The sequence below is a fragment of the Chionomys nivalis genome, chromosome 16 (genome assembly GCF_950005125.1).
Source record: "Chionomys nivalis chromosome 16, mChiNiv1.1, whole genome shotgun sequence".
NCBI classification, from domain to species: domain Eukaryota; kingdom Metazoa; phylum Chordata; class Mammalia; order Rodentia; family Cricetidae; genus Chionomys; species Chionomys nivalis.
In genome coordinates, this window is record NC_080101.1 from 7855285 (window position 1) to 7876222 (window position 20938).

General features: G+C 45.4%; 1 protein-coding gene across 5 annotated transcripts in view; it reads right to left on the reverse strand.

Annotated features, from left to right (window-relative positions):
• Positions 1-20938, reverse strand: part of Chd7 (chromodomain helicase DNA binding protein 7) — a 179431-nt gene that overhangs the window by 58723 nt on the left and 99770 nt on the right. For all 5 annotated transcript variants that reach the window (XM_057790256.1, XM_057790257.1, XM_057790253.1 and 2 more), the window contains exons 4-6: positions 6571-6712; positions 2733-2870; positions 1682-1747 (exon numbers count right to left, since the gene is read on the reverse strand). In XM_057790256.1, coding sequence (XP_057646239.1) covers positions 1682-1747; positions 2733-2870; positions 6571-6712 — 346 coding nt within the window. The remainder of the gene's footprint in view (positions 1-1681; positions 1748-2732; positions 2871-6570; positions 6713-20938) is intronic.

The window sequence follows — 20938 nt, forward strand, 5'->3', positions numbered from 1 at the left end:
GTGTTTCTAATGAGTTCAGTGGTACTCATGCCTGTTTCAACAGGTGGCAAATATGGCTTAGTTTTATCATTTAATCCACCAGGGCAAGAGGCTGCAAACCCAAACTCACTAACTCGACTCTGTTGCCCCTGAGAGCTTTTATATGAACATGTGGTGTATAAATTGATAAAATACACACCCCAAGTCACCTAAGAAAAAAAGTGAACTATAGCAGGAGGCACAGACAAGTCCACTGTTGGCACAATGGCTATTTTAATAGCCTCTTCCCTCCACACACACCAGGTGACGGGGTTTCTCTGTGTAGCCCTGGCTGTCCTGGAACTCGCTCTATAGACCAGGCTGGCCTCAACCTCACAGAGATTCTCCTGCCTCTGCCTCCCGAGTGCTGGGATTAAAGGTGTGCACCACCACACCTGGCTAACCTCTTATTTTTCAGAAAAAAAAAAAAAAGATTTATTTTCATTTCCGTGTCTATGTGTGTGCACGTGGCTATGGGTGCCCACTGGGGCAGGAAGAGGGCACTGAGTCACCAAGAGTTAGAGTCACACGTGATTGTGACGCACTCAACAAGGGTGCTGGGAACTGAACTCGGGTCCTCTGGAGAAGCAGGAAGCATGCTTAACTGCGGACTTACCTCTCCAGCCCCCAATAATGACTGCAACAGACATACTTCCGGAAGTACCTATGGGCTCTGGGACTTGTTGCTGCTGGTGGTGGCTCTGTCTATTTGGCTTGTTTTATTTTCTGCCATCTGATAGTTGATAAGCTTTGGGATATTATTAAAATCAATGTTAAGTCCCATAGTTCTGCTACTCTACCTCCTGGCTACTGGGAAACTATACTTTGCATACACTTTACTAAAAGAAGCTACATTTGTTGTACATATTAAAAAATGAAATGTGCACTTTCGTTCAACTTAAGAGAAAAACGAAAAGAACTATGTTGGCGTGACTGACTGACCTATGTCCACAGTACCTACTTTCTAGAGACACAAGCTCAGCATCTCCCAAACTGGGTGACGTCCCACTGGTTAGAGAAAAAGGGCTGGCCTTCTCCATCCTAACTTCGCTCGGCACCAGTTCACCTGCTGCCCACTGGCAGGTGCCTCTGCTGACCAGCATCCACTTTGCAGTGGACATAAAGAGAGTTTGAATACATTAGCTAGATATGCAAAATGTCATCGGAGGTCTGGTAAAACATCCTTGCCCCAATAATAAACAGATCTTGATAGGGGCGTTTCCAAGGGAGCTCCCAGAGCAAGGTCTTTTCGCCAGTGCTTTTTATGGAAAAGGCAGTCTGTAATTATGGAAGTCTTAAACATTTCTTTGGAGTATTTGGGTTTCTCGCCTTCTCCAAATAGTGTTATAAAGGTTAATGCATCTTAATTTCATTGCTTAATGGAGTTCTGATTTCATTCCAGGTCAATTACCCAGCCCCAACTTGTATTGGTGCTAGTATATCAGATGGTATCTGAGCTATCACCAGAAGTTTCGATTTACAATAATGTAATCACCGAGCTTTTCTTTTTCTGAGAAATGGTCACATGTAGAAAAGGCTGCCCTTGAACTCCTGATCCTCCGGCACCTGCCATTGTAACCAGCTCCGCGGTGGAACCTTACAGGGGCAGCAGACAACCTGGAAGGTCCCACCCCATGGGTTTCCACCTTTGCACGGTGCTCACCTGCTTCTTCACTGAACGACAGCTCATGATCTTCTCTACCACTGGGCCTTCTGCATCAACAGATTCCTGCAAGAGAGATAGCGGCATCAGTCAGTCCAAACGGAAAACCTCTGACCTGGGGTACAAAAGCCAGCAGGAAACACCCCCCCCCCCCCCGCCCAGGCCTCCACACCCTTTAAATCACTTGGTCCAAAGCCACGAGTGGGAAAACTTACTAAAAACAAGAAAGCCCAAATGCACAGAGAGGCGAAAGGAAGAGCTATGTTTATAACTTCCTGATTGTGTGGTTAATTATAGAGACTTGCACAGGTCCCTCAAGCCACAGGGCACCCTCTCTGGCTGCCAAGAAAAAGTAACCAGTGAGTGAGAGCGACTCTTCTGCATCCACACTCCTGGGGTAAACAGTCCCATCACTCTGTTACTGGAGGCAGCCCTTCTCTGTGGTGTAAAACACGTCCACGAATTTAACAGAGGACAAACTGCCAGCTAAGTACAAAGCTGCATTTAACAGACCTTGCAACTGGCTACCAGTCTGTTAACTAAAGCACAGTAATAGCAAAAAGAATGAATAAATAAAATCTTTACAATAATCAATTCTACGTTCTTCCCGTGTTTCATACAAACTGTTTTATCCATCATTTACATTGCACAGAAAAGAAAGTGTGCCCTGCTGGGTACTCCAAGGCAGTAATTTCATAAAGCGGTTCTGGCGGTGCCGAGCAGCAGGAGGTGAGCTTCAGCGGTTTATTATAGTTCGTTTACAGCGCTGAGCTCCCAGAGGTAAATCCAGGGCCCGAGAATCTTGCTGAAATTCTTCCTCGGCAGAGACCATTAATTCTCCAAAATTGTGTCAAATTGCATATCATAGCCTTGCATAAAAACGAATTTGAGTGAGCAGGGATTTTTAAGACACTACTGAACGAGGACTTTCCCCTGGCACATCAGCCCACACGAGCAGACTCTCCCACCGCTTGATGTCCACTCCTGCCACGGCGCTGACTGCTCAGACACCAGGTGAGAGTTTCCGGTCCACCCACGCCCAGCTGCCGACCTGCTGCTCCGACTGTGAGGTGTTGGATGGAGAGTCTCCTCCAGCAGCATCTGCATCATCTGCCTCCTCATCAGAAATCTTGAACTCCAAGTCTTCAGTGTATCGCTTCCGCTTCACCTGCCTGCTGGACCGCCTTTTCTGGAAGGGAATCCCAACAGAGCGAGTTTAAAAAGCGACCTCTGGTGCACAGTGGGGATACCTTTGTCGTTGGTACTGTTTTATTTCAACCTTAAAGAAAAGCTGGTGACTTTAATCCTGAAAGCCAGGAGACAAGATCACTGTGGCAACCACAGTAATGAACCGGAGACAAAGTGCCTGGGACCGTGTCACTCTGCTGCTCCCAGCAACAGCCCCTTCAATAAGAATACACGAGAAACAGCAAACTGTGTTCCTCACTTGGCCAATCTCCATTGCGAGCAGTGGCCACACTGAGGTGGGCAGTGGATCTATGGGAGTCCGGGACACTGCTCTATTTCTCTATGACTGAATCCATAGGCTAAAAAGGTCTACACAAATATTGGATCATTGTTATTTCCCAAGGCCCTCCAATGCATTTAATTTCAGACTAAAAAGAAAGAGTCAGGGTTGGGGATGAACGCCTAATGATAAAGCACTGACTTCCATTCAGAAGACCCTGGGTTCAATCCCTAGTACTGGAGGAGGGGGTGGGGCAGAAATGGGCACTGAATGCACAATTCATAACGAGTGGCTAAGATAAATACGGTTTTATTTGCTTGTTTGTTTGTTTTGAGACAGATTCTTACTATGTAGCCACAGCTGGCCTGGAATTCATGATCAGACCAAGCTGGGCTCCAACTCACAGAGATCCGCCTAACTCTGTCTCCCAAATGCTGGGATTAAAAGTGTGTGCCGCCATGCCTGGCAGTTCTAGTTTTTTTCTTTTCTTTTTTTTTTTTTTTGGATTTTTCGAGACAGTTCTAGTTTTAACACAACTTTTTACCATGCTCCTTAAAATTTAGAGGACTGGCTGGGCAGTGGTGGCGCATGCCTTTAATCCCAGCACTTGGGAGGCAGAGGCAGGTGGATCGCTGTAGGTTTGAGATCAGCCTGGTCTACAAGAGCTAGCTCCAGGACAGGGTCCAAAGTTATAGAGAAACCCTGTCTCGAAAAACCATAAAAGAAAAGAAAAGAAAAAAGAAAAAAAAATTAGAAGATTAGTAATAGCTAGCTAGCATCAGGATGACTGATAGCAAAACGCATACTTTCACTCTCGTGGTCAAAACACAACCGAGCACAGCCTTCGCAGGACAATGTAGTCTTCTCTATCAACGTCTAAACACACCAACCCTTTGACCTAACAGTTCTATTTACCGTAAGATACATCATATGTTTGGAAATCTGTCCAAGGTAAACTGATGAACACAAGCAACTCATGTAACTAGCTTCTGATTCTACTTCAGACAAATTCAAATTGTTTATTTGCAAGCTAGCAGTAACCTCAAGATGAAGAGACTGAACATCATCTTTACATCATTCTCAACACTCAGAAAATAAATGGTGCTCTTGTTAACAGAAAAAAAAATCTGAAAAGAAATACAAATTGTTACTAGGTTTACGGCTCTGAAAAGAGATAAAGGAGTGGGGGGGGTGATGGTGGTGGCAGTGAATTTTCATTTCAGTACTAAAACAAAAATGCTGCCATCTCTCAGGGCTGGCCCCCCACACCGTCCACCCCACGGCCGAGAATGCTGTGTTCCCACCTGCTTTAGAAAGATACTTTTGGTGACAACCGACATGTACTGAAGAGGAACGTGTGTCTATGGCCTTGATTATGAGTTAGAGTTAACATGTCACTGACTTTTGACAACCAATCAGAAAATTCACAACCTGTTACTTCCCTGCAAGCGTGTTAGGGATACATCACAGGAAGAAGCCTGCATCACTTCCTGTGTCAGATGCCAGGAAGACAGCCTTCAAGGCCGGTCTCTGGGGGCTGCCTGACTTTGCTGGTAAGCCCACAACTGTTACACTGAGACAATTAGACAGAAAATACTGCGTTTGCCTTAAGTGCCTAAGCTCTGTTCTGTACCCGAAATATAGAAAGGAAAAGAAGCGGGAAGCGGGTAGAAGGGAAGGAGAGGAGAGGAAGGAAATAATCCCACCCCCAATCAGAGAGTCCGTTTTAGTCAGAACGCAGCTTTTTTAAATACAGCAGTTGTATCTGGGAAGCCATGATGGAATTTACTTAGGAAATGATTCTTTTGTTTTGTTTTGAGACAGGGTCTTCTTTTGTAGCCTTGGCTCTACAGGAACTGACTATACAGACCAGGCTGGCCTCAAACGCAGAGATCAGTGCTGGGATTAAAGGTGTGCACCACCACATCCAGCCTGTGAAAATAATTCTTAATGTTGTCCAAACATTACTATCATAAAACTCCTAATTAAGCACAAATTAAGACAAAACATCCTCAAGGATACAATGAATTTTACTAAAATTTTTAGTTTCGAACCTCTTAACCAGCTTGTAAGAGGTACCTATTAGGGCTGGAGAGATGGCTCAGTGGTTTGGAGCACTCGTTTCTCTTGCAGAGGACCCGGGTTCAACTCCCTCGCACCCACATGGTGGCTTGCAACCATCTGTAACCTTTCTAACCCTCTCAGATCCGTCTGTCTGGCCAGTGCATGACATCACACATACAAGGGCTGCTCAAGAAAAACACATCACAAAGAAATTCTTTGTAAGAGGGCCCCATACCACACACCCTTGGACCTCAGGCAGGGAGCACACTCACGTCAGAGGAAGCCTGGGCAGCTCCTAAGGCCTATAGCTACAGGACTCAACAGTAGCTGCTCCCTGCTGGCTGAGATGCCGCCTGCACGGGCCACATTCCCAGCCATCCCAACAGAACAGACTTGCATGCTTGCAGGAGATTTCCTTGGTAGGAAAGAAATCTTAACTGTCAGGTGTACTTTTGAGTCCTCTCTCAGCCCGTCTCGAGCCAAAGAGAGCAAACTTCACACACAAGCACCCAAATTCCTACTATTTACTCCTAGAATTCAGGAGAACCTCACACTGGGCCGTTGGGCAGAGTTGCTACTTGGGAGTCACTGACTTGTCCACGGAAACTATCAGGGATATATCTCATCTGGATCTATCGTCAAGAAGATAAGCTACAAAGTATGTTTTGGTTTTTATTATGAAAAAAATAATGAGAGCAAGACAGATAGCTCGGTCAGCAAAGTGCTTACCACCCAAGCGTTAAGACTCGACCCTGACCCTTAGAACAACAGAAAAGGAGGCCCACGCTTACAATTCCAGCATTGGGGAGGTGAACACAAAATCTCTGGGGCTCCCTGGCCAGTAGAGGTGAGTATCCTTCACAGACCCCAGGACAGTGAGAGACACTGCCTCTAGATCACTGGGTGGATGTCTCCTAAAGAATGACACTTGAGGTTGGCCTCCTGCTTCCACATAGATGTGCACATATGTGCACGTGTGCACACAGGCGGGCACATGCACGGGCACACACACAAAGAAATCAGCAAATAAAACTTGACAAGAAACCAAATTTTAGGGAAAAATTTAAATGTGCACGACACTTGAAGTAAAATAATAGCAATGTTAAAAATATTTAGGAAGGAGTGAATAAACATCACAACACACACCCATGGAATTAAAGGCAGCTTTCTGTCTTACTGATTTCAAAGCTCGGCAACCCTAGAGTGAGCTGAGTTTCTGCTAGCCCTGGCTCTCTTCACTATGGATATAACGTTCCCGACAACAATAAGGACATTGCGCACGCACACCTGACGGCAAAGCCATGCGGCTAAAGTTACCCTCTGCCCAGCCGGAGCTCAGGAGGGATAATGGCATTACCTGAACACCTGGGTCTTCGTCCTCTTCAGGGGCAGGGGACGGTGGGGGTGTTTTGTCCAAGTCTGAGTTTTCAGAACCTTCTGTTTTTCCTTTGTTGACCTTTTTCTTCAAAGCACTTGCTTCTGAGTCCGGCTTCTTATTACTAGAATTCAAAGTGACACCACTTAGTGTTCACGTTCAGTGTGGTTCCCACGCGCCCCAAACCTTCTCCTTCCATGAGCCCTTGTGGTAAAGGGTGTGTTGGCTGATTTTCATTAGGTGGTGCTCCTAATTAATGTTTGACAACAAAAAACTATAACTGATGACCTTCAGCAAAGTTCTCACCCATTAAAACTGAATTGAATGTAACACTTTGAATACTGCAGAGTATTGCTTATAGCCCCTGCTAATGTACCAATCCATGATGAAGAAGATGTTGCTTTGCTAAAAAGGCACAGTCACCTTTTCTTTTTAACTAAAGGAAAAAAAAATTATAATCTAATGACCACATCTTCATTTTTCTGGCACAGAGTTTTATACACTCCTATGGCAGTCAGTAACAGTAGGTTTCCTTATATCCTACTGACAAGCATTTGATAAAATTTCATTTCCTAGAAATAAATTTTATTTAGTTTTTATTTGGTTCAGTGTTCTTGTTTACAAGCAAGTTGAGTTATTGTTGTGGATTTTTTTTTTTTTTTTTTTTTTTTTTGATGCTAAGCAGTTTGAAGGGATGGTCACAACTGGTCCTTATTTTCCCGAGGGCTAGCAACTGAACCCAGGGCAGGCGTGCTACCACTGAGGACATCACCAGGCTCAAAAAGTTAGGTTTTTGAAATTGTGTGTGTATGTGTGTGTATCTAACCAATAACTAAAGCTCACTTTCCAACTGCTACTAAAAAACATTAGTAGTATTTGAATGTTATATCAAAACACATGAGTATCCTCTGAGAAAAATAAAATTCTAGGGTTATTGCCACCCCAAAAACCCTCCCTTCCTCGGCCGGAGTGAACATGTAGTGCTCCATTTAATCTCCACTCTGGACCCAGGACTTCCTCACATCAGCCAGCGTCTGTGACACATACAACACAGAAAGCGATCCTCACATCAGCAAAGACTTTTTTAAGAAACAACTATTTCTAGGGAGCCTCAAGCTCTAAGTAGTCTAATAAACAAAGGATGGATTTCAAAACCCCACACTTATTAAATTTTATAAAGTCCCAGAAAACCACACTGATAGGATGCAGTAAATAGCATGTTGTCAGACGCTGGGAAGAGACTGCAGGAGCTAACGATTTTGTGTAAGGATGTGTCACACTGAACACTCCCAGAGCACGCCAGTCGTGTACCCAGCACACGCCTATGGCAGGATTTCCTACTGATAATGCTTTGAGCGTTAAACTTGGTATTTTTATAGACTCGGAGTTTATTCTGATACGTGAGCGCTTTAGCATCGCAAACAGCTACATCAGGAAATAATTCAAAACAATTCAAGATTATTGCAGATAGCAGTTACGTTTCGAACACTGATTTTATTTATAAAAAGGTGGTGTGACTAAGTCAAAGATCCACGGACAGCACAATATTTTTTAAATTAAAAAATTCATGCAGCATTTCCTGACGAGAGTGTCCTGGTGTTTACGCTACACACGGACAGAAGTCTCCCCTACCATGAGGCTCCATTCCCAGCATTTATTTCCGCTCTAACTGCCACAAATTATACAATACTACAGCTGAACACTGGGCCCCTCTCCTTTCATCTGCACGCCAAGAGCAATCAGATTACCCTGGTAACCAGCGGTCACATGACCAGCACCTGCTCTTTTGGCTGGATGCCACTGGCTAAAGCCATCTGCTTCCCTCAATCAGCTTTCAAACATTCTCAACACCTGCGCTGCAGTGTTTTGTGGTTTCTTTTATCAAATCAGTGCAAAACTGCTTCCAAAACTTTACATATTTCTCGAATTTGTTTAAATCAGAGGTAGGTCTGTCAAAGAGTTGAACCGTTGCCAGGTAAAGTGGGCTGGCACTGAGCACTTTCCATGGTGACCTTGCTCTACCAGAGCAAAGGAGAGAGTTCAGGTTCATGGGGCTCCGAGCCCTGCGCGCATCATGCTGCAGGAGAGGAAGGCTGACTGTCTGGACGCTGCCCAGAGCCGGGTTTGAGGAAGCATCTATTTGCTGGGGGAACAGAAGCACTAATGACTGTCCATCTGCTCTGTCCAAGGATGGGCTGCACAGAACCTCCAAGATGGCTGAAAGTCAGACAGGACCTCCCTAACGCATAGACAAAAACCTCATGGCCCAGGGAAGCACTTTCCACTCTGATTACTGCAAGAGGCCAACTCATTAGCCCTCATGGCGTTCATGGAGAGGGATAGCTAGGTTCTCCCGCCCACCAGTATACGAATCAAGCACCCCAAGAAGTAAGGTTGAGAAATCTTCAATGGCCACCGAAAGACAAATCCAGGCTATCCAGGACAAAATTCAATTACTTACATTAAATTGTCCTCATTATGATTTTGGAATACACCAACCTGGATTCCTATGAAGTGCGACATTCAAACTGCTTTAAGCTAAGTCATTTTCTTCTGCCAGAAGTACTACAGCATGGTGGTTTCCACGAGACAGGAATTAGTTACAGTTCCAACTGTGACTCCAGACAAACCATTAGGGTTTTCCTGCACCCCCGTTTCCTCATCTATGGCACAAGGCTAACATCTGCATCTCTAGGGTTTCTAGGAGCTTGAGATGAGAGACAGAGACGTTCACTCCCCGCATGCCCCGGAAGGTGAGGCCCACAGCTGAGAGGGGCACTCCGGCTGGGACTCTGACCCACCGTTGCCAACTCATCCGAGGAACTCACAGAGAGGATGGCATGAGCATCAAGGTTCACTCGACTTAAGCAACATAAACAGAAGGAACATGCATGACCAATGTTAGTCACCAGCTAAAAGGAGAAACAACATTCACCCCCATGCCCACTACCGCTGTAGCCACACACGTCATCCCAACCCAGACCATGACAGTCTCTGTCACATCGCCCTCTCACCCCACGGGAAGGGTCTCCAGCGTGAGGCCAGTGGGAAAAGGTCAGAGTCGACATTCCGAATCATTCTGTATGTACCTGTCAGGTTCGATCTGGTCTTTTACTGCCAAACCCCAAAACATCTCCACACAAACATTCTCCTTCCAAACTATATTCAAAGCCTGAATATGCAAACAGACACCTGCCCTCGTTGCGGGGTAAGATATTGTTAGGAGTGTCCCCGAAGCTGGCACTGCGACATTGAGAAGGAAGCCACTGAGCTGCACGGTGCAGACCCAGAGCTCCGCTGTCCCTCCAACAGCTGCGGCGAAGCCTCCTCAGCTCCAGCTTGTCACCCAGCAGTCGACAAGTAGAGTCACAGGAGAAACCAGGCACGCACAGGCCTCACTGCTTCCTCTCACCTCTCCTGCCTCTGCTCTGGTCCTGCCCCACTCACCACTCACCTCTACTGCAAAATCTGAGGATGCACCGAACTCCAAACTTGACCACTAATGTCTGCAAGTCTCAGCACTGGGGTCCTGGGCTTCTCTGGCCTTCACAACTCACAAGGTTCGCTTCCTGTGTGTTCCCTACAGCCTCATCTGCAGACTTATATACAAATGATAAACACCCTCCGGTACTCCAAACCTGCCTGCTCATCTGCAATACTTAGCTGACATCCAAGAAACAGAAAATCAGAATACCATGGTAGCCTGGACTGGGCATGATTTCAATCCCTACGTGTCACATGACATACAAATACTTAAAACATAGAAACTGGTGTTAACATTACTGAGTTATTCTAAAGTCAAAGCACTGTGTCTATTTCATCGGCTGTCCTATGAACTAAACCGTATTTATCTTTGTATTTCTAGTGCCTACTTAGAAGGGCTGGTGAGCTGCTTATGTTTCTTTTCCTACTTAATATCTAATTAAGTAGTTTAATAAGTACAAAGCTCTTTTTTCCTTTCTTTCTTCCTTTCCACCTCCCATAAGACAGAGTTTCTCTGTGTAGTCCTGGCTGTACTGAAACTCACTCTGTAGACCAGGCTGGCCTCAACCTCAGAGATCTGCCTGCCTCTGCCTTTTAAAAGCTAGGATTAAAGTGTGCACCATCACCGCCTAGCTACAAAGCTTTTTCCTATGTACTGACACTTTCCTATTTTCTAACACACACCTACACACCCCCACATACCCCCTCATCCCCACATACACACCACAAAACCAAAAAAATTTCTAAACAATCACAAGACAGTGGTAGTAAGATCGCTCACTGGGTGAAAGTGTTTATCACACAAGCCTGGGTTTGATCCAAGAACTCAGATCACATTATCTTCTGACCCACATGCGCACTGTGGGTGTGCTCAGATACATAACAACAATAAATACTTTTAAGGATAAACAGAAGTTGGAATAGCAATCTCCCTTCATGATGAGACATCTACAAAGCTCACTGCAGTGGAGGTGAAGAGCCAGGTGAGCAGGCTCAACTGGAAGGGTGCTTGTCTACCACGTAAAAGGCTCTGGTTCTTTCCTCGGTATCCATAGGGTACAGCAGCACACACTCCTATTTCCAGAACATGGGAGGCAGAAGCAGCAACATCAGGATTTTAAGGCTAGCCTGGGTTACCTGATACCTTAGCTCAAAAAGGAAGGAAGGGAGAGGGAGGAAGGGAGGGAGGGAGGGAGGGAGGGAGGGAAAGTAGAAGAAGAAAAAATGAAATGAGACTAAATTGTTAACAAACTTGAGGAGAACAGGAATTTTTCAAAATCAGAACAATAAAGTGTCGTTTATAAATAATATCTCCAAGTCAAAGTCCTTTCTTCTTCTATCTTCCCAATCAGCAATATGACAAAAATACAAATACAGATCTAACCCCACTCCCCACTCATGTGCAGAGCCTCACTCGTGCTGGCAAGCCCTAGAAACAGACATAAATCCAAGGATGCCCTTGGAAATATGAAAGGCCACTGTTGCTCCTGCAGCCTTGAGGTCCACACTTTATTATGGGAGCAGACACACACTGGCTGACGCCGGGGTCCACAGCCAACAGCCCAGATCATTAGTCCTGGAATTAGCCCCCAATGCTGTCAGAGCGTGCACGCACCACCCTGAGGAGTATGTTAGGTACACTCCATAAAACACAAACTCCATATTCCGAGTTGTGTTATCCTGTGGGGACCTGTTCTTGGGGTTCCACTCTTGTGGAAGAACTCCTATTTAGCTGAAGACACAGCTGTCCACAAACAGAGTGAGGGCTGTTGACTAAGACAGGGCTGGCGGATCACAGTTGATCAACGCTTGTCTGAGAAATTGTAGGCTTTCTAAAGACAAGGCTTTACCAAAGAACAAGAACTTATTAGAAAGTAAGGGCTGGACCAATTTATGACACAACAGAATGCAGTTAAAGAGTCATTAGTGTCAACCTGTGAACATTCGTTTTCAAAAGAAACTTGGAAAGGAGCCATATTGAAAACCAAACGTGCTGAGGGGTAAGGTCAGTTAGTAAAGGTGACCGGACAGTGGGCGGAAGTTAGCAACCAAGCAGGTCCTGAAGAGGAAGTAAGTTCATGAGTATTCTCATGACAGTGGGGGAAAAATCAGTCTTGAAACTTAGGTCAGGACCCTTAATCAGGGACATTATTAAGGGTTCACGCTTCTCCAAAATAATACATCATCTTCCTTAAGAAGAAGGGCATTAGTCAGACCTTTAATTCCAGCACTTGGGAGGCAGAAGCAGGCAGATCTCTGTGAGCTCAAGACCAGCCTGGTCTATAGGAGCTAGTTCTAGGACATGTTCCAAAGCTACAGAGAAACCCTGTTTCGAAAAAACAAAAAAGAAGGGGAGGGTGAGTGTGTGTGTGTGTGTGTGTGTGTGTGTGTGTGTGTGTGTGTGTGTGTGTAAGCTCTGGGGATATGCCCATCTTTGCCTCCCCAGAGCTACAATTACAAGTCCATGCCATCATATATATCCAGGTTTTTATAGAGGTACTAGCTATCCAATCTCAGGCCCCTATACTTGCTAACAAGCAGGATCTCCCTGTCGCCTAGGCTGGCCTTGAACTTGTGTGGCAACATTCCAGTCTCAACCTCCCAGCCGGCCTGGACAAGGTGTGAAGCAGCACATCCAACAACAACCACAACCACAGACTTTCCAAGAAGGTGAGGCTAACGCTAAGAACTGCCGCCTAGGCTGTGGGACAACTCTACAAAGGCTCTGGCGGCCACAGTAGAATGCAGTTTGCCGTTGGACTTCAGGGCTCAACGTTGGTGAAAAATCGTAACCAGCTTCACAAACCAAAAGCCGTCTAAGTCCTCACGTGCTGGCTAGTTTTATGTCAACTTGATACAAATTAGATTTATCTGAAAAAAAGGGAGCCTCAGTGAGAAAACTCCTCCATAAGATCGCCTGTTCTGTAGGGCATTTCCTTAATTAGAGATTGATGGGGGAGGGCCCAGCCCATTGCGGGTACTGCCTGGGCTGGTTATCCTGGGTTCTGTAAGAAAGCAGGCTGAGCAAGCCAGTAAGCAGCTCCTCTCCATGGTCTCTGCCTCAGCTCCGGCCTCCAGGTTCCCGCCCTGTTTGGTTCCTGTTCGGACTCCTTTTGATGATGAACAGTGATGTGGAATAAACCCTTCCTCTCCCGACTTGCTTTTGGTCATGGTGTTTTGTCGCAGCAACCAAAACCCTAACTAAGACACTTTACTCCTTAGTGAGCTTTCTAAATAGTAAAAATTAAAAGTAACATTAGAAAACCAAACCAAAGAAACTAGTAAGAGGAGAAATTACCCTCAGTCTAATGAAGGCAGTATGAGAAATCTCCACCCAGTACTCTCTAGATGGGGACATCTGAGAGCGTTTCTTTCTTTGCTGGGAGAGGGGTCTCCTATATAGTACAGGCTGGCCTGGTACTTGGAGTGATCAGCTTGCCTCCATCCATTAGGTGCTAGCATTAAAGGCATGTGTAACCATGCCTGGCTCCCGTCCCTCCATTCTTACTCAATATGCTATCTGAATTAGCCAGAGAGCAGGAAGGTAAAAGGAACAAAGAAGAGAATCACAAAGAGCAGGGGAGGGCGGGGTCGGGTTACCTCTGCCCGCACATGATACCATCCTGTCTTCAAAGGGCCTACGGATCCCACTGCAAACTGGAAACCCTGTGAATGCCGCTCTGAGACTAACACTTTCTATAATGGAGCAAGACACAAAATTATCATAGAAAAATCAGTAGCTTTTCCGTGTATTGATAACAAATTTTGCCAGGAAAGAATTGGACAGAAATTAAGATAGCTTTTAGAATATTTTATTTAAAAAAATTATAACTAGGAATAAACTCAACCAATGTGGTAAAAGGCCTCTATGATGACAATCTTTTTAGGTTGACTTGACATGCTCCTGGATGGCAGGACTGAAGTATGTGGAAGTGTGTGAATTATTGAAAACCATCCCTATAAAAACTTCAATGATATTCGTCACAGAACAGCAACAAAAGTCACCTCAAAATCATACAGAAACACACACACACATATACAAAACAAACAAAAACAACAGGCAAAGCAATCCAGAACAGAAAAAGTAATGCTGGAAGGTATCACAATACCTGACCTCAAAATTTATTACAGAGCCATAGTAACAAAACAAAAGTAAGACGCAAATATATCTCTAGACCAATGGAATAAAACAGAACAGAGGACCCAGAAATGAAGCCACATAGCGACAGTACCTAATTTCTGACAAAGGTCTCAAAGACACACTCTGAAGAAAAGATAGCCTCTTCAACAACTGATGCAGGGAGCATGGGACATTCTCCCTGCAAAATCCCAACTCAAAATGCATCAAAGACCTTACTGCAGCGGTTCTCACCCTTCCTAATGCTGCGACCCTTTAATACAGTTCCTCACATGGTGACCCCCAACCATAAAATTATTTTCATTGCTACTTCATAAATATAATTTTGCTACTTTTAAGACCTGAAACTCTGAAATGTCCGGAGTCAAACCATATAAACAAGGGCTTTGCTTTGACAAGGACTCCAGTAGCTGAGGACATAATTTCAAAAATTGACAAATGGGCACAAGTGCAATCAAAAGTATCTATCTATACAGCAAAAGAAGCAAGCAGCAGATCAAAGAGACAGCCAGCAGAATAGAAGAAAATCTTTACCAACTATGTATCTGACAGAGGTTAGCATTTATAATCTATAACCCCAAATGGCCACCCAGTTAAATAGACAAAGTGAACTGAGCAGACAATTCTCCAGAGGAAAACAGGCAGGTGACCATTAAGGACATGAAAGACTATTCACCATCCTTCACCACCAGGGAAGCACACGCCACAGTTATCCACTCTCACGCTCTCTTCAGGAAAATCAACAATAACAAACGCTGGAGAGAATGTGGGCCAAGCGGAGCCCTAGTCACTCCGGGCGGGTATGGAAAATGGGGCAGCCAGGGTGGAAGTCAGCATACAGGTTCCTCACAAGACTAAAAACAGAACTTTGGTGACTCAGCTCTATCACTCCTGGGTGTGCGCCTGACCGAATCCAAGTCAGCACCTCATCGAGACACACGCACATCCATGTTCACTGCACCACCTTTGGCAATAGCCAATGCATGGAGCAAATCTACAGGCCTGTACAGACCCAGAAAATATAGTGTATGTGTGTGTGTGTATGCTCATAAAGAATAATGAAATTACATCACTTGCAGAAAAAAATATAATATCATGCCAAATAAAATAAGCCAAGACATAAAGACAAATAACTCATGTCTTCTCTCCTATGTGCAGTCTAGATCCATGCGTGTACACACATACACAACCCCGCACACATACACAATCAGAAGGGGGTTACTGTTTGGTGAAAAAAGATGGATTGGGGAGGAACTGGGCAGATATGAACAAAGTACAATGATAAATGCCTATTAAAATACCATAACGAGGTCAATTTTTATGTAACTTAAAAATTAATTTTAAAAAGCACAAAGGTTTCAAAAGAGCAATCGAATCAGCATAAAATGTGATGCACCAAAAAGCAGCATCAGTCCAACAAAATAAAATAAAAATTTTAAGGTCTTAGCATTACAATGCATCTGATGGCATAACTAGTTCATAATAAACAGCAGACAGCAAAATAAGCTGGTACAGGGGGCAGAACAAGATGAGGAGCAGACAACACGCATCACACCCAGACAAGGAGATGGCCTAACACCTGGCCTGGGACCAGGCTACCTAGCTCTTTGTGTTCTCTCTGTCCACTGAGATGCCCGCATGCTTGACTCCACATTGGAGCCTTGAGACCCTCACTCACACACACTACCCTGACTCCACACGGGAGCCTTGAGACCCTCGCTCACACACACTCCCTGACTCTACACGGGCACCTTGAGACCCTCGCTCACACACACTCCCTGACTCTACACAGGCACCTTGAGACCCTCGCTCACACACACTCCCTGACTCTACACAGGCACCTTGAAACCCTCGCTCACACACACTCCCTGACTCCACATGGGAGCCTTGAGACCCTCGCTCACACACACTCCCTGACTCTACACGGGCACCTTGAGACCCTCGCTCACACTCCCTGACTCTACACGGGCACCTTGAGACCCTCGCTCACACACACTCCCTGACTCCACACGGGCACCTTGAGACCCTCGCTCACACACACTCCCTGACTCCACACGGGCACCTTGAGACCCTCACTCACACACACTCCTGACTCCACATGGGAGCCTTGAGGCCCTCGCTTACACACACTCCCTGACTCCAGATGGGAGCCTTGAGACCCTCGCTCACACATGCTCCGACTCTACATGGACACCTTGAGACCCTCGCTCACACATCCCCACGGTTTCTTCACCTTACTTCTTTTGAGGAAGTAAAGGATTGTGAGAGGAAAACACGAAGACCGCGGGTTTACTACAAACAACACAGGATGTGTACAGAAACCACTAGCACTGAGTTCTATGAAAGACACTAAATAAAACACCCAGAAAGCAGCCTTTCACACCGTTGCCCTCAAAGGTCTAGCTATTGCAGAAAAGGTACTTCCTTGGCACACAACGTACTAGATTGTAAAGAAAGGACTAGCAAAGAAAGCTAGAAAAGATCTCAACATCAAATTTGATTTTGTGTTTCAAACACGTGTCATCTTTACATTCTACAAACAAACTTCCAGGCATTGCAGATGCAAACCTACCTGGCCTCCCACAGCATGCTGGGTCTCAGCAAATGTTTCTGTAAACACCAGCTCTGCTTGGTGTTGGCCTGGGTCATTTTAAGACAACATCACGACCCTGCCTTTAGGGTTGTTATAGTATTGGCCATTTTCTAAAGGACATCTTACCTATATCAGTTTGTTTGCTTAGGTAGAAGAACAGAAACTTGAATGAAAGAATTAAATTTTTAACAGTAGCACATTCTAAAGCAAAGATTTTTGTCTTGTAGTTAAGAATTAACACTGAAAAATCTACATTGCTCTGTGGACTCAATTAGGATGTGGAACACGGAAAGGAAGTGCAGTCAGCTGAGATGTGGTGTTTTCACGGAAGCCCAACACAGACATGAGCCACTCTGGCTATGTGGCACCGTCTGGCCCTGCAACACTGCATAAAGGAGAAGCCCAATTAGACATTCCGGTGCCGGCTCAAACCAGAGACTCCCAGGAGTCTCTCGGAGAATACCGCTAATGCCACACTGGTAGATAGGCACATTTGAAAGCCAGTGCCATGTTCCAAGACATCACTTTTATTCACGGGCAGTGCTCCAGAGGACACTTTGGCACTCAGAATCACACTCTCTGGGTTCACAATTATCTTCTCTGACCCACCAGGGTGGCTAACACAAGGGAGACATGCTATCCACCCACATTTCAATCAGGTGCAGTCGGTGGGATGGAAATTAGATCAACACCAAGGAGAAAAATACCAGCATCTAGCCAAACGGACAGTAGACCATTGTGAACTATACTGTTCCTCTATAATTCAAGACCACAATAAAGAAAACAAAATCATATTCTAGTGGATGTCTAAGGGTGTAATGCTTCCAACTTTTAAAGAATCAAAACTTTTTTTCCCCCTTACTTCATAGCATTTCCTTATCTATATGTCAGAGGCGAAGCCACATGCAGATGAGGACGGCAGCAGGGAGGGAAGCTTCCAGGTTCTCTATGCTGTGGCTTTGACATCCAGTGACTCTAGGAGGACTTTGGGTAGGCCCAGGCCAACCTGCCAAACATCTTCATACAACAGAAGACGAGCATTGCCTTGTGCAGATTTTCCTATTTTTTCAAAGCATTCCCACATATTAAAGACTTTTTAATTAAAAAAAAAATCATCCATGATCCTTTTTGTCCTTTTTTCCCCAGGAACAAGATCAAAGCTGCGTCTACTGTGGCAAAATACACTCCTCCTTAACACTCTGCTTAAGGAAGAGTGTAAAAAAGTGTCTCTGAAAAAGCCTCCCTCTCACACCACTTGCTGCTCATGGCCTCTTTGCCTCTCCTGTTATCTGGTGGCACAGGGAGAGGCCAGAGGGAGGGCCACACCAACCTTTCCATTGCACTGCAGCTCACTGCAGAGGCACGACGCTCCACCAGGGTCCAGTCCTGCCTGCATCTGGCATACAGCACAATGGGGGCAGAACTGGCTTTCCTAGTGGCCTGTTGATTCTCCTACTCGGAACCAGAGAAGCACAGAGGTATACTCAAGTGGTTAGCCCAAGGGGAAGAAAGGTCTGGGGATCTAAACCACTGTTAGTCACTCTGTGAGAGAGAAAACAAGCGTTGAGAGTGCAGGGTGGTGCAGGCAGGTGACAAAGAAGAGACCTGGGAGACAGTTCAGAGATGGAGCCAGCATGGTCCTCGTGGTCCATTCTTTCTCTCAACCTCACTAGCACTCGAAGGGTTCAGAGCTCCGTTTTATAGTCACACACTTGAAACACACGTGTGTGTGTGTGTGTGTGTGTGTGTGTGTGTGTGTGTAGCATGTGGTGTGTGTATGCTCTTCCACTGGCTTAAGCCAAAACAATATCTTTCTGATTTTCCAATGTTTTGAACCAAACAAAATCAGAGCAGGTGAGTGTTTTGAAGGGAAAGAAGGAACGAGAACACAAGAAGACGTAGAAGCTTTACAAACACAGAGCACATGGCAAATATATTTTAGATTACCAAGATACCAGGCTTGCTAACTGAGTAAGTATTTCTTGGGTAAAAACGCCCTAACTTGGTGAGATTATAATTGAAAAAACGAGTTCCTCAGAAGGACACCGCTAAGTAAGCAGCAACTACTATTGTTAATGGTAATCAAGGGGTCTTGCAAAAAGCACACCTCATGTGCTTTGGGTACTTTGTGTGTTTTTATTTTTAAATAAAAGCAGTATGCTTATTTTCTGGTTTAAAATAAAATGCTATCTTCACTCAATTGAAAAATAACATTTTCGTTTCTGCTAAATTTAACACCGGGGGTGGGGAATGGAGCAAGGAACAAAATGTGTTCCTAGAAACCGCATCAGCAGCCGTGAGCCGGCGTTGTTTAATTCAGGCTTCAGGAGTCAAGTCACAATCCTTGGCCAAGTTCCCCTCGTTCTGCACATTCAAAGAATCTTTATGGCGCTAAATGGACCACTAAATCCTTCAAGAATCACTGAAAGGGGGCACTTCCTCCGAATTCTCTCTCACTTCACAGAGCCCATGCACGCACAACAGAAGCCACCCTGAAAGGAGGGCGCAAATCCTCCAGAAGCCTTGCACATGCAAAATGCACCCTCGGCAGCCACAGAAGGCCTGGCTGTGTTTTCCATACTAACAGCCAGTATCTGAAAGCTATAAAGGCACCAGGGAAGAGTAACACAGGTTTAGAAAAATATACTGTAAGTAAAAAAAAAAGAAAAAGAAAAAAAAGAAGAACATGGTTCTACTAGACAAGAGGAGGATGGCCCAGGGGAGCCCATTTTGTTGCTCATTGTTAGGATGTGTCTTTATTCTAACGTGCTGGACAACTGGTCTTCCTGTTGCACCACTATTCTTTGCGACTGCTTCAGGCAGATTGCTCTGGTTTCTCCGGCACAGGAAAGACATGGCTATCAAGGTGGTTGATGTCTACAAACTCAAGCTCCTCACTTTCCCCAGAATGGAGTGAGCTCCAGGGGGCGAGACGGCTGCAACAGACACGGATGGGCCAGCTCTGGGCAGCAGCCACCATCCGTGCATCCTTCATTAGCAAGGGCATGAGGATGCCGCAGACCAGCAGCAGCCACTTCCTCTCCACCCCCTCAAAGGCCAGCACATCTGCTGGCAGAGCTGCTGCACGAGGCGGCTCGTGGGCTGCAGGAAAGAAGCGGGGAGCTACTAGTCTAAATTTTTCATTTCACTTGTTTATTTCCTCCGCTGTAGCCCTCTGTAGGAAAATCATTTTCTGTATAAACAAATTCATCAAGTTAACTTATTCAAGGATGGAAATAACCGGTATCACATAGCATTTTGCAAAACAAAATTGCCACTGTTGTAGTCCACTGCGTAGACGCAAACTGCTCTGGCAATTCAGCCCCAGCACTAACACAACCCAAACCCCCTATTACCTTCATCACTGCATATTCAATTTACATAATTATTCTGCTATGCTATTCAGAATTTACATGTAGCCGTATGCATTCTCGTTATCCTTGATTCAAGGATGCTATTTCCTTGTAGACGTAACTGAACAAGGAGACCACAATTGACATACTCAATTCATCTGACCAATAGCAACAATGTGGCTTGACAAAATAATGGTTTGGTTTGTTAATTTATTTAACATCTCAATGCAATTATCCTATGTTTGGACAGCCAATCCTGAAAGACCATCAACAACCGGAAAGCTTCTGGGGACGGTCCTTGCCACACTTCATTGTAAATTAGTCAGTGGTCACACACATGGTGAGCTTAACCAAGCCAACGGAGGTGCTAGCAACTCTCCACCGCCCCCTCCTGCAACATCACCCCCAAACATAGCCTGCTAATAAGTCTCTGCACACACACCCCATCAGGTTCCTGTCACTTAGACATCTTTACACACATCAATGTGCTCCAGTCAAGGAGTCTCAAACCGTTGACGCTTTACAACTCCTAGCTCTCGAGGAGACAGCTAGTGAGGACCAGCAGGGTGAGGGAAAGAGCTATCCTTTCTTCCTGAGCCTACAGAAAGAGCATGTGCAGGCCCCTTGCAGTAAGCTGTGCTAAACACTCACAGAGACCCTAACTCACCCTCAGGATGACAGCGGCTGGCCCACCCTGGAGACAGCCCTCCCCGAAAGCTCTCTGGGCCAAGAACGGATCTGTAGCTGCACCAAGGACAGGCTGCACGCCCAGCATTGACCAAA